The sequence below is a fragment of the Colletotrichum karsti genome (genome assembly GCF_011947395.1).
Source record: "Colletotrichum karsti strain CkLH20 chromosome Unknown Scaffold53, whole genome shotgun sequence".
Lineage (NCBI taxonomy): Eukaryota > Fungi > Ascomycota > Sordariomycetes > Glomerellales > Glomerellaceae > Colletotrichum > Colletotrichum karsti.
In genome coordinates, this window is record NW_024065953.1 from 225,646 (window position 1) to 241,423 (window position 15,778).

Sequence of the window (15,778 nt, forward strand, 5' to 3'; positions counted from 1 at the left end):
GAGCGAAGGCCGTTGTTAGTTAGTCTCAAGTCCAACATATCCGGCTCAACGGCTGCGACAAAAAGCAACACTGTCCGAAATCTCGCGGATCCAGACCTCATGCAGCAGTTTGATGTCTCCTAGAGACTGGTGTCATTATCGCTGCTCTTGTGACAAGCTGTCTTCATTTGCAATCTCAGGACATCAAGAAGATAAACTACCTTCGAAGAATTGGAAAGACAACGGCAAACCTAAGAGCAACCGATGTCCCGGCACCCAATGTGCCACCGAGATCATATCTTCACGGCTCAGATGATGACTATCGCATGATCGATCTTTTAGGCACAAAATAACCGGGATTCAGGTGCTACAACGCACATGCAAAGAGTTTTGACTTCGCGTTGACTCGACAAACGTTCAATCATCCTCCATCAACGCGGCCAGCTCGGCCTCTTCATCGGCCGTCATCAGGTCTCCCTGCTTCTCTTCCGTTTTCTCCTTCCCTTCCGCCGCAGCCTTGATCTCTTCGACGACCCCATCTAGACCCTTCCGATCAAGCGGCCAAGTTCGAAGGGTACAGTCGATGCCAACACTGCACAGCACATCCTCTCTGCCTGCCAGATCTCTCAACACAATCAGGTCCGTGATCTCGTCAAAGTGCGCATCAATAGCAGCGTACAACTTCCCCGACGTGCGATCCCAGATCTTGATGATCTGGCTGATGCCGCCCGTGACGACCCAATCGTTCGTCAGAGCAATGGCTCTAACGAAATCACCGTGCTCGAACACGTCTTCTGCCTTGAAGGCCTTTTCTCGCAGTAAACATTTTGCCGTGCCGTCCGCGCTGGCAGTCCAGAGGTCCACCTCATCCCCCGTGACATCGAAGACCACTTTGTAAACGCTCGTCTCGTGTTCCTGGATCGTGAGAATTTCCTCTGAATCTCCTTTCGCCTCGATGGGAAGTTGCGAGTATCCGTCGATAGCAACCTTCCACCGGCGAATATGCGGATCACTGCTGGCGCTCACAACCACAATCTCCTCCTTCGTGCTCAGGACGGGATCGACGGCAAGGGACTGCAGCGACATCATGCTCGCACTGGAAGCAGAGTCTTGGAGCGTATGCAACTTGCGGCCACTCTCCAAGTCCCAAACGATGATCTTCTTATCCGCGCCGCCACTGACCAGGACGTGCTTGTCGCCAATCTTGCCGCAAACGATGGCTTTGACGAAGTCGGAGTGTCCGTCATACCGGCGGGTGGGCTTGCGGGTGGAGATATCCCATGACCATACCGTCTTGTCCCAACTTCCGGCAAAGAGGGTGTTTCCCTCTGGACCGCCGATGCTGAGGCATGTTACAGGGACGGAGGGACCTGTGTACTTTGCGCTTATGCTTCGGGTCTGTCTCCACGTCAGATAACGTCTTTCTTCTCAGTCGAGGACTAACAAAAGACGGGGTTATCTCGTACCTCGGTATCTATCCGCGAGACTCTGCCACCGGATTCGGCGGTGAAGACCGTCTGCGGCTTCCTCGGGTCCGGTATCACAGCCAGGACCTTGGAGGTCAGGCGAAGCGGGTTGCCAAAGGCGTTTTCCTCCTTCTTGGCACGCTGCTGCCTCTTGACTTGTTGGGCGCTGGGGTTGGATCAGCACGCGACATGTAGTCCACAAGCGGATTTCAAGACTGGTTCTTACTCTGTCTCGAAGAAGTGTTCCTGGTTTGATGACTCCATCTTGATTCACCCGTCCAATACACCTATGAAATTTTAGGCTGTGATAGACGGAAGTCGTTGCAAGTTTTGCCAAAAGTTCTCACCAGGTTAGAGAGGTGAAATAGATGGCGCGACAATAGACTGGTGCCTGATCGAATACGTCCAGACCGCCCGGTGAATTCACAATCCGTATTTCTCATCACCTGCGATCTAGTTCAGAAAAATGAGTGGTGACCAGCTGGTACCGGGTGGTTTGTGGTGGTCTACTTCTCAGGCACGTACCTGGCGGGGTGCGATCCCTGTCAAATGCTTTAATTGATTTCGCGACAGGACGCGTGAGGACGCGTTTTCTTACTTCAGGTTGTCCACCACCATCGCCCACTTCGTCCATCGTCGACACCGGATACTGTTGCCCATCGAGTATTCCGATCCTCGATTCCTCCCCGGCCAGCACACAAAACTTTACAAGTGTCCAGAAACTCACACGAACCAATTCCCCTAATCAAGTACGAATATGGCCTCCTCCCTTGCCCCAAAACCACGGCCACGGCCAGCCCATACAACGGGCACAACTCGCCTCGCCTACACCTCCTCCGGCGCGCGCCTCGTCACTGTCGGCTCCAACAACACAATCCGCCTATATCGCACTCATCATGACGGCGAGCCGTACAACATCGACGAGTGCCCCGAGCAGAACTTTGCGGTTGCGGCGGCCGATGATTTCTTCGTGGTCGGGTCGGAGGACGGCACGGTCAGCGTCTACAGCGTGGAAAATACGTCCTTCGAGCGATATCTGGTCCGCACGTCGCTTCCTGTGCGAGATGTTGCGCTGTCGTCTGACGGGAAGTTGTGCGCCGTGGCAAGTGACGAGTTGACTGTCAAAGTTGTCGACGCGCAAGACAATTCGCAGATGCGCACATTGAAGGAGCATGGACGGCCAACGAAACATCTTGCCTTTGACCCCAAGGGTGGATTGCTTGCGCTGGCGTGTACGGACGGGGTCATCTACGTCTACTCCTTGACGGCGGACCAACCTGAGCTGATTCGCAAAGTGGAGGGCGTTATTGGGCCCCTGGACTCGGATTCAGAGACGTCGGCCAAGATTGCATGGCATCCCGATGGCAGAGCGTTCGCAGTGCCCACACCGATGCATGATGTGCAGGTGATATCCAAGAACGACTGGGAGAAGCAGAGGGCGTTTCCGAACGGTCACTTGGGAGACATCACAGCGCTTGCGTGGTCTCCGAACGGTGCCTTGCTAGCTACTGCGGGCAAGGACGGGAAGATCCTGATCTGGGAGACCAAAACGCAGAGCGTGGTCCAAAAGTTTGACTACAGCAATGTCATTGACATTGCCTGGCACCCCAAGGACAACCTCTTGTCATTTACGACGTCTGACGGCGAGGTTTACATCTACCCAAACCTCATCTCTGAGCAGTTCGAAGGGCTTCTGAAGCTGCCGCGTCAGCCTGCGCCATTCATTCATGACCCCTTGCTCGAGATCTCCAACAATGCCAGGAGGCCAGAGGCGAACGGCGCCAAAGCGGGTATCCCTTCGCGCCCGCGGCGTGACTCGCTGGGCAGCTTGGATTCATTCTTGAACGGAGCAGACGGGTACGACGATGGCGACGACTTCGTCGTTGACGATGACGGTGCCGGCTACGCTTCAGGGAAAAAACGAGCGCACGACGGCGGCGATGATGGCGAGCATGCAAGCAAGCGCCGCCTTATGGAGCCTAAGTTCCATGAAGCTTTCCAGCCCGGGTCAACACCCTGGCGCGGCAACCGCAAGTACCTCTGTCTGAACTTGATCGGCGTCGTTTGGACAGTCGACCAGGACGGCCACAATACTGTTACGGTTGAGTTCTACGATCACGAGCTCCACCGTGACTTCCACTTTACAGACACGTACCTTTATGACAAGGCATGTCTGACAGAGCACGGCGCACTATTCTCTTGTCCCCCTCGCGACGACTCCCCGGCGACAATCTTCTATCGGCCTCACGAGACATGGACGCAACGAACTGACTGGCGCACGCAGCTTCCCAAGGGAGAAGCCGTCGTTGCCATGTCGCTGAGTGACTCATTCATCACCGTCACCACCACCGCCAACTACGTCCGCATCTACACCCTCTTTGGCGTTCCATACCGGGTTTACCGCCCCAAGAGCACCCCCATGGTCACCTGCGCAAGCTGGCGAGACTACGTCATTACCATGGGCAATGGCGCCGTCGGGGCCGATGGTAACGCCCGTCTCCTTTACACGATTGAAAACGTCAAGCGGGATGAGATCTGCCAAAACGAAGACACAGTCGCACTACCCGATGGCGCGACATTGCAGAGCGTCTTCTTCTCGGACAATGGCGTGAGTGCTTAGTAGCAATCCCCCCTTTCTTCAGATATGTCGTGGACTCACTGACGAACCCCAACTCAGGATCCTTGCATTTATGACTCGACAGGTACGCTTCTGACGCTGCTTCACTGGCGAAAGCCATCTCGCGCCTGCTGGGTTCCCCTCCTCGATACAAAGCTTCTCCCGCGTCTGGCGTCTGGGCGAAAGACGGAGACGTACTGGCCCATCGCCGTGGCCGACAACAGATTCCACTGTATAATCCTCAAGGGCGGGGATCAATACCCTTACTTTCCCCGGCCCCTGCTCTCCGAATTCGAGTTCTCCGTGCCCGTTAGCTCCGTCCCGCTTCCGGCGCCGGACACAGACTCCGCTGATCAACAGGACGAGGATGAGGATCAATCCCGCCGCGAGTCACGCAAATTGGAGCAGAAGCTCCTTCTCTCTGGCGTACAGACTGCTCAGTTGCGCGATCTGATCGACCATACCGACTCAACGCTGTCGCAGCGAGCCGGCTTGGCACGCCTCGAGCTCGAATTTGATAAGACGCTGCTCCAGATGCTGGCCATCGAGTGCCGAGAGGGTGAGGAGCGAGGCATGCGCGCGCTCGAGATGGTGGGGCTTATGCGTGATCGGACGGGCCGCATGATCGAGGCCGCGGGCAAGGTTGCGGAGCGGTACGGGCGGTCGATCCTGGGAGACAAGATCCGCGAGATCGGAGAGCGGAGGGTTGGCGGCATGGACCTTGACGACGAGCTTTAGAGTTCTTCCATTCATCCAGCCTATTGCGGCAGCTTCAAAAAAAAAGGTGTAGGGGAAATCCCCGTCGCCCCGGCTGCGGGGGCAACGGTGGGTTTCATGGTTGTTTGGATGGGGGGCTCCTCCCGTCAGTATCGGCAAAAGAGGCGTTTGGATGATACTACGAAAAAGACAACAAGTGGTCTGCGTTTGTCTTTCTGGGTGTTGCGCGTTAATGACTAGCAATTGGGTATGCTGGCGTGGTCTGGGTCACCATTGTGTGTTTCTTGTCATGTTTATAATGTGGGAAGACCAATAGAACGACTAATGTTAGGAAGAGCGTCGTTGACGGAGCAGGGACCACCATGGGCTCGTCGCGGAAACCTCTCCTGTCGATGTCGAATTCGCGCCTGAGTGATGGTATGCTGTACAGTTCGTCTTCAATACACGTCCTGCGTAGTTTCGATTTCGGAGCACGAGCATGTCAGGTAGCTATCACAGCATCCCTCCACCCATGCTGTCGCGGACCTTACAATAGCTAGTGTCCTGGCAAGGTGGTAGCACGTCCCGCCCGTCCTCTGGGGAAACTTGAGTTTACTGGCGGCTGACGGCATAACTTCTGACTTGGGCGGGTGCATGAGGCCAAACACGCGCGAACCCGGATCCGACACTCCTCCGTCAAAGTAAGTTGGGAGCTCCGAAGAGAGCAAAGCAACTCAGCTTCGAATGGGTACCCTTTCTTGCTCCGGGAGAGAGGCGGAGGGAGTGTGTGAGAGTGTGCGTGAGAAGGAGTCAGCTTGTTCACAAAGCTAACTTTCAGATATGGCGTAATATATCTCAGCCCAACTTGGGCCCTTGAAATTGTGACAGTGTTACGGTATCGTCTCGTCTGGTGTTGATCAAGGGCAAGATGCCTCGTCCTGGGCTGGCTGGGCCAGTCCCTCGGCCCCTGTCCATGCACCCCGTGCTCATGGTTTTCTTCTTCTTCTTTTTTTTTGCCCTCTCGGGAGACCCAGCCGAACTTGACAACGTCGGTTCCGCGGGTGCAGGAATCGCGGAAACCCAGACCGGAACAGGCCGTATAGGCACAGCGGCCCCAGTGCTCCGGCCGACACGGCACAACGAGAAGCTGAGGTTCCAGGCTGGCATTGACATGTTGCAAGATGGTACTTTGAGGCGAATGTAGTGAGCTACTCGCGGCATGAGACCGTGGCGTAAAGCTGTCGCCGCTCGCATCCACGATTTGATTGCAATCTGCTAGCTGCGTGCTTCTCGCAGAATTGGTATGAGACGTTGACCGGTAGCTAAGCAAGGCAGCGGAAGGATGAACAACCATATCCGGTATGCGACGGGATCGCATCTCATCGAGCATCAAAGTTTAATCGCATGCGGAGGATCTCGGTTGTGAGCTTTGTAAGTGCATGGGTACTTGGTAAGATAGCACCGTTGAAGTAGTCGGGTGCTTCGCGCTGTCAAAACACCATCTTATGCCTTGAACGGCGATAAAGCTAAAACCCGATGCAAGATGGAGGAGTGTGGGGGAGAGCCGGGCGGGCTCCAGTGTCCGATATCACAAGGAATCTCCCGGGGAAGCACCAAGAGCCACTCAGGGATCGAACTTCTAGTGTTAAAGGCAGGTCGGGCGATGTTACGTAGACGTCCAAAGCTGAGAGAGTAGGATACGTACGCAGCATCCGTATGCGTATGTAGACGACATGGACGAGTACGGCTAGATAGAGTAGTACTTGGAGAGAGGGTTGGCCGGAGCCGGTCCGCGTTACATTGAAAGCGGATCAGCTGGGAAACACTGGAGTCGTAAGGTAGCGAAGAAAGTCGTCAATGATGGCGCGTTGAAGAATTTGTCGGATCAACAGCGTGTGGACTGTCGTATGTCGCATGTCGGTTGTACTCGTTGCGCCGTGGACGTCGAGTTGGCAAATTAATTGGCATCTAGTGTATAGCGTAGCATAGCATTCCTTCATCATCGCAAGGCTAGGGCGGTCCTGCTGAAACGTTGAGACTGCGGTTCGTTCGCTCAGGCCGCCATCCACAACCATTGTCGTTTGGGGTGAAGTCAAATCGTTGAACCGGAAGGATGCGAATGGCTCTCGAGAACGCGTCGGAAACTGGACGGCTGTGTAGCATCTTTGGGCGTAATTAGGCCATTATTGTTATGGGGGTTACCCCCTGACGTACTTTGAATGCTGGGGTACGAAGTACTAGATAGATCAACGAACCTTTACCGTTTCACGTTGCACGAGGAAGAGGTCCAGATGTTGGGCAGATAACCACTGCAGCTTTGTCCATGCCTAGGTAGGTAGAAAAGCTTAACCAACTATTGAAGCTATCCTGGGCTACCTGACAGGTAAGTGGTTCATGGGTTGGTTGGTCGGCTCAGAGTCGGGCATGTGAATTCGATGTTTGCTTCTGCTTCTGCTTCTGCTTCTGCTTGCTCGGCGAAACGTAGGAGATGGTTCAACTGTATGCAGGGCAACGAACTGTATGCCATGCCATGTGGGTACCCTGCAAGATGCACTGCTGAAGGTTCTGAACGATCATGTTCATGATCACGTACGGTATCGGTGTCGATGTCGGTTTCGGTGTCCATCATAATCAAGCGACGACAGACGACGGACGTTGGTTGTGGCGTGTTCGCAGACAGACACGGGAATCGTACGTAGTGTACATAGTGTATATGTACGGATACATAGGTAGGTAGGTAGGTAGGGGCGTTCCCAAGGGGAACAAGTCGCCGTTCTACGAACATCGTGATAGCGTCGTCTCAACTCCATCGAGCAGCAGGGATTGCAGGGGGAAAATCCAGGGCTCTAGGTTGACCCGCCCGGTGCATGAGCAATAGCGAAGCCGTGAGTCTTTTCGCGCCTCGAGGGCAGCATGCTGCGGTAGAGCCAGAGCCAGGGTGATACGGATACCGTGTTAGTCTAGGCGGCTTCTGTCCGCGGATCGTTCCCTGGTTGTCATAGACATAGCTGCCAGGTCATCGTCAGGGGACCTCCTCGCGTCTGCACGTCAACCCTTCTCGCGACTCAACCTAGGGCGTTCGAGAATATTTTCTTTCCGAAAAGACAAGGGCACGCTGCACAGGAGCGGCACATGTACAGATTGACGGCACACTGTTCGTACGTTTGGAGTGTACGAATACTCTTCTACCGACCCCGAATCATCGATAAATGATCTTGTCCACTTTTGCGATTCATATCCTTTCACGTTGATGATGTCTGTCAGGGATCGTATTCGGGCTACCTAGCACACCATCATTGGGCACTCACTCCACCGCATCCAAAATTTTCCATGCTTGTGGATGGGCATGGACGTGAAAGACTGTCCGTGATTGACGGCCGCGGCCGCGGCTCGAATCCCGCTTTGCGTCGCTTCGCTCAAGCCTCTCCATCTGCGGCTGGATAACGACGGAACAACGGATTCCCCAGGTCGAATGCTTATTAGAGATGAGAAGCTCGGGTTCTGGTGGACGCCCGGAGTAGTAGTGGTGGGGATATCGTCGCGAGAAGGGGGAAGCCGTTGAAACAGACGCGCACCGTCTGGCCGGGTCAAAGGTTCCGCGGTTCCTGTGCTCATGGCGGCCCTGCGTTAGCTCTCACAAGCAGCACTAGCTTTGAACCTTGGTTCGAGATGATGGTCCCCTTTGAAGGGTGTAAGGAACGACCGTCATTGGCGAGTGGTAGGGTCCATCATCACGCCACGGTAAGACAACCAAGACGCGAAGACAGAGACATGGACAGAGACATGGACAGAGACAGAGACAGAGACATAGCTTAGACACAGAGACAGAGAGAGAGGCATTGGCTTGGGCAACACCAGAAGCCGCTCTGAGCGAGTCTGGGGCCACTCGCTACTGCATATTCAAGATTCCATGTCTGTTTGATGAGGACTTCCACTCCACATGCCAAATTCTGGACTGTTCGCAGTGCCATGGATGGGGCGGTGCACAGAGCACAGGGCACAGGCTCGAAGCGAAGCGAAGCCGAGTGCATCTCTCCTTGAACGACGGTTGATCAAGATTCTGTTCAAACTTCAAGAGGCGGCTGCTTGGTGGTTGTGGGTGACTAGCGCTACCTACTGGCCCGGGCTAATTGACTTCGTCAGTAATGTCGGTGTTGTTAGTGTTGTTCGTGTCGTCGTCGTGGTATTAGGCCCAGGTCCAGCCTTATGTTATGATGGCGCGGGGGTGTCGACTTACCCGGGGATGGTTGCCATTTAACACCTAAACACCGACTTGAAGGGCACTCTAAGCAGCTTGTCTGGTAGACTAATAAGTCCAAACGGCTGCGGGCGCAGAGAATAAAGACGGGATAGGGAGCAGAGTGAGAGCAGAGCGACGGGGATTCTTGGTGTGGTAGAGAGTCCAGTGTCGGTGCTATGCGACTACGTATATGTATAGTCTGTAATCTGTATGCACAACGGTATCCGTACTGCGTTGCGCTTTCGAAGGGCTTGAGGGCATCTCCACTCACACAGAGCTCTTGCTGGCACACACGCACATAACTACATAACTGCGTTTGTGCGACCAGGCGGTGGCGATTGGGAACCAGATCTTGGGATGTATGATTGAGACAGCATGTCAGAGAAGGAGGCGAGCAACGGAAAAAGAAAGCGAAGACGGAGGGATGGGAGTGATATCCTCTGCCTCAGAAGCAAAGGAGTCGAATAATTTTTTTTTTTTGGCACAAGGCGCGCTGGTTGCTGGTTGCTGGTTCCGGGGTTGATGTGAGATTAAGCTAAGACTCGAGATTGGGGGATGATCAGGGAGAGGCGTCGACTGGGGTGGTTGACATGGGGGAGGAGATGATTGATGATGATGATAAATGGAAGGGAACTCACGAGACTCGGCTGTTCGAGGTACGAATCAAGATACCGGCCAGGTACTAAGGTGAGAAGACAACCCCGAATTTGCTGGCTGCTAAAAGCCACGGAGGGAAAAGATTGAAAGGTCACCTACCTTACCTTACGCACCTACCTCATGTACGGATAGGAAAGGTAAGGTAAGGAGCAGCGGCTGATTTGAGGTGCAATGCTAAAACAAAGTGATGTCCTGTCGAGTCGATGGCTTCACACGCTACGGTCTTAGGGTGCCTCCTGTGCGGGCATCTCGCTGACAGGTCTGCGGCACGTCCACGGGTAGGTACGGAGGAGCCCGTGGTTATGACCCAATGCTGATCATAGCTTGAGCTGCCCTTGGCTACCTTATGCTCCAGCTTTACCGACACGTTGAAATAACGATCCGGTATGAAAAGATGCGGGAAGAAGGGCATGAAGCGCAGGAAATGATCAAAACACAATGCCCGAAGAGGGGCATGAATGTGATGGGTACTTCACCCGATGTTCCATGCTTCCATTGCCTTATGCCGGCTTTGTACTTCGTACCTCAGCTTAGGTACAGACAGATAGATATCTCACCTTGCCTAAGGTAGTACAACGACGGGACGGCTCTGTTGCCTCCACGTCGCTGGCCCAGTAATACTATGTAGAGATAGTCAGCTCTGATTTCTTTGTGCCAGTCAGATTGGCTGAGCCGAGGTCGGCTCTTTCTTTCTCCTCAGCTCATGTAGCTACGACTACGGATACACTATCCATCTACAAGGCTTGGCCACTCGGCCCCTTGCCTTCAGCTCCACGGACACGATACGTCCAAGGGCCGTCGATGTCTTCTTCCTCTGAGCCTGTCACCTGTTCAGAGTATTGTCAGAACCATCTGGAACCTGTGCTCGTTCTGGAAGGATATTCCGCCAGGGGTTTCTTTCTTACCAATAAGGTGTTGAGGCACGATTACAAGGCACCCGACGTTAGGTTAACTCACCTCATGTTGAAGTACTAGGTAGCTCTAGTTTACCTTTCTCATCTTGGGTGGTTTAACGATATTTCATCTCATCTTGGTGACATGTGCTCCAAGGCCCAGCGCCTCTGCGACTCAGATTCAGATTCGGATTCAGATTCAGATCCACGGCAGGCGCAGACGCAGACGCAGACGCTGACGCTGACACAGACACAGACAGGCGAGCCAAACTCTGACGCTGAGCGGTACGGCCCCTGCGGCGTCATCTCTCTGAAAGTAACAATGGATGCGTACTACCTTATGTAAGATGCCATAGCCATGCCGTACCATGCCTTGACCTGCCTTCCTTCATGAGGCAAGGTGCTGTGGCTGCAGCCTGCTAGTCTCGCGCAGACTTGTCCCCTGACATAGGTACGTGGTAGGGACATTGGTTAACCCTCTCTCTGTATCTGGCCTTGTTCTCAAGTCCCTGTGCCGATATTTGTTGTGATTAATGAGGATGATGGCGGCCGATGCTGTCGGGTCGTGGTGTTGAGTGTTGTCCATGTTCACCTACCTACCTTAATCCGTTCCATGTTCATTATCGAGGGCCCTAAATACCTTATTCCGCCTGCGTGTACCTGAAGTAAGGTAGATACCTAGCTTAGATACCTTACCTAGGTAGGTCGGTACCTATGGATTGATCAAAAGTGGTCCGCCCCATGGCAAAAAAAAAAAGGACTGCCCCTCACCCCCCCTGAGGACCAATCAATCAGATGCCATCTTCAACTTCCACCATCCTCCACTGAACATAAGGTAAGGCAGGTACCTGAGGTTGCTAAGGTACCTAAGGAACCTACCTACCTATTCAATCACCTCAGTGGGACGGGCAGGCACAGGCACAGGCACAGGCGGAAGGCGCCACATCTCCCTCCTTCTCCCACTTTCGCTCTATGGCGCATTTGGATTGACGGGAATCTCCTTACCTCTTTTCCTTCTCACTCCCTTTCTCCTTTTTCTCCTTTTCTACCTCTGTTCTCTGATACCTCCACTATTCATTGAGTGTTTCGCCAAATAATACCTCACTCTGTTTGTGCACCTAGTATTCTATTGATGTCCATGGCTGTACCGCATACCTCACCTAGGTACTAAGCTTAGTATCCGCACCTTTACTTTACCTTACCTACCTGCCTACCTACCTCACCTCCACTGCCCGCATTGGCTGGCATTGGACTGGGCTGGCTTCACCACGCGTCAAGTTGGGTCGATACCTCAAGTAAGGTAACGGTAGATGATAATTAGATCACTCGTAGGGTAGGTAGGTACCTTATCTCAACTTGACTCTTCCATTGTTTGTTCCATTTCATGCGTACCTTAGACATTCTACCAGTTCTTCATTCCTAACTTTCTCGCACTCCCGTTTCCCCTTCTCCCATCTCCATTCGCCGTCCTTCCAATCCTTCTCATTCTCTCACTCTCACTCTCTCCTCTCAGATCCGACCAACTATCGATCCAAGTACGGATGGATAAGGTAGTCGAGCCACTTTAACCTTTGCCAGCAAACACGCACACCCCCCCCCCCGGTCCTTCGTCCTTGCTCGTCCCCCCATTCGTCGTCACTTGTCACTTTGCCGGCCGCGCCCTGACCTCCGACAACCCTTCTCCTTCTTTTCGAACTCTAGAACTTCGACACTTCCACCTCACTCGCATTCTACACCACACATTCGTCCCTCTCCTGTCGCCAGTCTTGAATATCGACACCTGCATATTGTCCAATTCCGTCTCGTTATATTCCAGCTAACCGATCCGTTGGTAAAACCGACAGGCTGCTACGCGAAGCCCGACCACAGCTGGGAGCTACTTAGTCGGGACAAAGAAACAGCCAGACCTCGCGAACCCGACCGACGGCGACGGCGACGGCACCACGCACGTTTTGTCAACCGCCCCGTCCCTTTTCATCCTGATCAATCAACCTCAACATTGCGAGTCGCCAATTGCCCTTCTACTCCGAGCCAACAGACACATGTCAAATCCCCTACGAGCTTCTCGTTGCTCGACTCCGGCTCCATTGCCAACACCAACAGGAACGAACCCCTGAGCGCCTCCACCTCTTTCTCTGTCGTGCCTCAAACTCCTTTCCCTCGCCTACCGACCCAGCACACGCTCACGCGCCTGCTCTCCCACGAAGCCATGAGGTGAGACAAGTCCCTCAATCATCTGCCTAGGTCCTGCGCTGCCTCGCTTGCTGCCGCCCTGGTCCCGTCTTCCCTCGCCCCTGCCGCGCCCAACCCGCATTCCCTCACAACTCTGTGCGCCCGTGTCTTGCGAGCTAACTTGCATCCTTGCGCCATGCAGAGGGGATGGCCACTGTGACTGAGAGTCCGCAGAGAGCTCCTCTGCCTGCCGACGGCCATGCCAATCTGACGTCGAATCGAATCGTACCTATCCCGACTCCAACACCGACTATCCAGATGTCTGCTCCATCTCCCGGCGACCCAATGGAGATAACCTCCTCGAACCCTAGCACCACTTCACCCTCGACCAAAAACGACCCAGACGCCAACGGCGACCGCAAGAACACTTCCCCAACCGATCAGTCTGCCAACATCTCCATGACAATGCCCGCAGCACCGGCCGCCGCCGCCGCCGCGGTCCACCAGCCAAAGATTGTCCAGACAGCTTTCATACACAAGCTGTATAGGTACGCAACCTCGTCATGGGTAGCGGCTTGTTCAGGTTCGCTGACCTTGCCTAGCATGCTTGAGGATCCTAGCATTCAGCATCTGATCTCCTGGTCAGCCAGTGCTGAGAGCTTTGTCATGTCTCCTTCGGCAGACTTCTCAAAGGTCCTCGCGTACGTGGATCTGTCCTGGTCTGTACGTTTTGCAGCTCACAAATCCCCAGGCAATACTTCAAGCACACCAACATCTCCTCGTTCGTCCGACAGCTGAATATGTACGGGTTTCACAAAGGTCAGACTACCGCCCAGCCAAGGTTCACGCGATGGGGCTGACTTCCTGCGCAGTGAGCGACGTGTTCCACACTACTAACCCCGAGACGGCACTGTGGGAGTTCAAGCACGGAAATGGCAACTTCAAGAGGGGGGATCTTGTTGGGCTCCGCGAAATCAAGCGCAGAGCTTCCCGCCACGCCTTGGTTCATCGCGAATATCCCAACTCTAAACCAAGTCCTTCCCAGCCGGGAACACCCTCGGAGCCGATGCCACCTCCCAGCGACGGCTCAGACCCTCGAATGTCCGGTTTAGAGCATACCCTCTACGATATGAGCATGCGGCTGCAGAGAAGTGAAGAGAATGCGCACTACATGCACGTCAAACAACAAGCTGTGATGGAGACCATGTCGCGACTCCTTCAGTTCAACCAAGAGCTGTCGCGAACCATTCTCAACTTGGTTCCCAGCCCCGAAAACCCAGTTCACAGAGACAGTGAGTCGACCGACACCCACTCACACGCACTCATGAGAGACATGCGGACACTAACAATCGGTGATCAGTGCTCAGTCTGCAGGCCGAGATGGCTCGACAAGCCGATATGCTCCGGACGATTGACGACCCTCAAGAATCGCCCTTCGCCAGTAGCCGGGCGTACTTCTCCAACGTGGAAAATGCCCCTGTCTCGCCGCGGCAAATGCCCCAAGATGACCCTAGACGAGCCAATCTTGCGGTTCCTCAGCCCAGAGGGCAGAATTTCTACCGACCTCCCGTACCCTCCAACTTGTCCATCAGCACGCGACGACCTTACGGGTCAATCGGCGGGGGCACCGCGCCACAGGCTTCTTCTCCCTTGAGAGGAGCGCCGCCTCCACCTCCACCCGGACCTCACCCCTTGGCCCAAGTTGAGCCGCCCCCGGGAAGCCTCGCGAGGCGTCACACGTCTGCCGACATTCGTGCGCATGGCTGGCAGCCGAGTGCTCCACCACCCTTTGCTTCCGGGCCCCCTTCAGGACCTTCTTCGGGGCCGTGGCCGTCGTCTCCCAGCCGACTCGCACCGGAGGATCAGCGTCTTAGGGAGTCGTTATCGACCTATTCCTTGCAGGGTGCGACTCAGTCGCGTCCTCTTTCGCGGCCTGCAACCCCTCCTGCACCGTTCTCAAATGGCGGCGGCGGGGATACCTTTGGCAACTGGTCCTGGAACTCGGCGAATAGAGAGAACAAGAATCTGTCTGTTAGAGACAGCTCGGGACCTCCAACTCGCCGCGGCAGCATGGCTCATATTCTCAACCCGACAGATACGGCCGAGAGGGAGGACGAGGACGAAGATCCTCGGGGCGACGACGACCGCAAGCGAAAACGGATGCAGTGAGCAAGAATCACTGCGAGCTTCGTGTGCCTAGTCGGCAAGCGGCGCGTCTTTCGGCGCCTCGCGAGACCTTCGTACATTTTTGTAGTAATTACCGGATGAACATCGGAAACATTTTTTTTCTGTATAGAGGAAGGAGGAGCCGGGATCGGGCGAGGATGATTTGATTTGCACGGATACCTCTTCACGGCCGTCCATCAAAAAACGAGATCCGAAACGTATACGAAGCCCACGGCCACAACATAGTCGGTCCATCTCACTGGCCGAACTTCGGGCCCAAGCGGATGGGCCACCTGGATACTTCGAGTCAAAAAGTTCTGCGCCGCCCATCGATTCATACATATCTTTACTGCATCCACGGCCGGCTTGCGTGACGAAAAAGAAAGACATACACCAGAGTCTTTGTAATTCAGCGCCCTTGCGATGCCACAGCAACAGATCCAGTACGGACCGCGACCCTTTTCTCACATTGTTCTCTCTCGGATGGAGGCTGTATCTTTACGGTCGGAGCTTAGGAAGAGGAATACCCAACGGACACTCGGCGGCGGGATTTGTCAGGATTTGTCCATATGGGGGTGTAATTGTGTGTTGGCGATACTGCATTTTGGAGTGAGAGTGGAATGAATGTGATTTAAAGCATGTTCATATTGTACAGCGCTATCTATGTGTGGCTTACAAGGTGGTGCCATAGCAAATGCCTTGAACGCCTCGGCCAGATCCAGTCAGATCTAGAGGCCAAACTTAGAGTGTGGAAAAGTACAACACGGCAGCAGTTCTCTGGACAACGACATGATGAACTTGCATCCGAGTCGTAGTCAACCAGGCTGGCCGACCGTGCAATATCGAACCAGGCTACAATACGCAGACAAGGTTGATGAACTGGTGACACTCC

The 15,778-nt window shown here is 54.4% G+C and overlaps 3 protein-coding genes across 3 annotated transcripts; 2 read left to right on the forward strand and 1 right to left on the reverse strand.

Moving 5' to 3' along the window:
• Positions 1-396: 396 nt before the first annotated feature.
• Positions 397-1,709, reverse strand: CkaCkLH20_12021 (WD repeat protein; the record flags this gene model as incomplete). Its single annotated transcript, XM_038894735.1, has 3 exons — positions 397-1,377; positions 1,446-1,611; positions 1,672-1,709. 3 exons carry the CDS (start codon positions 1,707-1,709, stop codon positions 397-399), a joined length of 1,185 nt encoding a protein of 394 aa, XP_038739992.1.
• A 493-nt stretch (positions 1,710-2,202) lies between these two features.
• CkaCkLH20_12022 (uncharacterized protein) lies at positions 2,203-4,800 on the forward strand (the record flags this gene model as incomplete). Its single annotated transcript, XM_038894736.1, has 2 exons — positions 2,203-4,053; positions 4,123-4,800. The coding sequence occupies 2 exons, from the start codon at positions 2,203-2,205 to the stop codon at positions 4,798-4,800; spliced, it is 2,529 nt and encodes an 842-aa protein (XP_038739993.1).
• An 8,265-nt stretch (positions 4,801-13,065) lies between these two features.
• CkaCkLH20_12023 (flocculation suppression protein) lies at positions 13,066-14,889 on the forward strand (the record flags this gene model as incomplete). Its single annotated transcript, XM_038894737.1, has 5 exons — positions 13,066-13,268; positions 13,323-13,421; positions 13,472-13,539; positions 13,593-14,012; positions 14,081-14,889. The coding sequence occupies 5 exons, from the start codon at positions 13,066-13,068 to the stop codon at positions 14,887-14,889; spliced, it is 1,599 nt and encodes a 532-aa protein (XP_038739994.1).
• Positions 14,890-15,778: the final 889 nt, after the last annotated feature.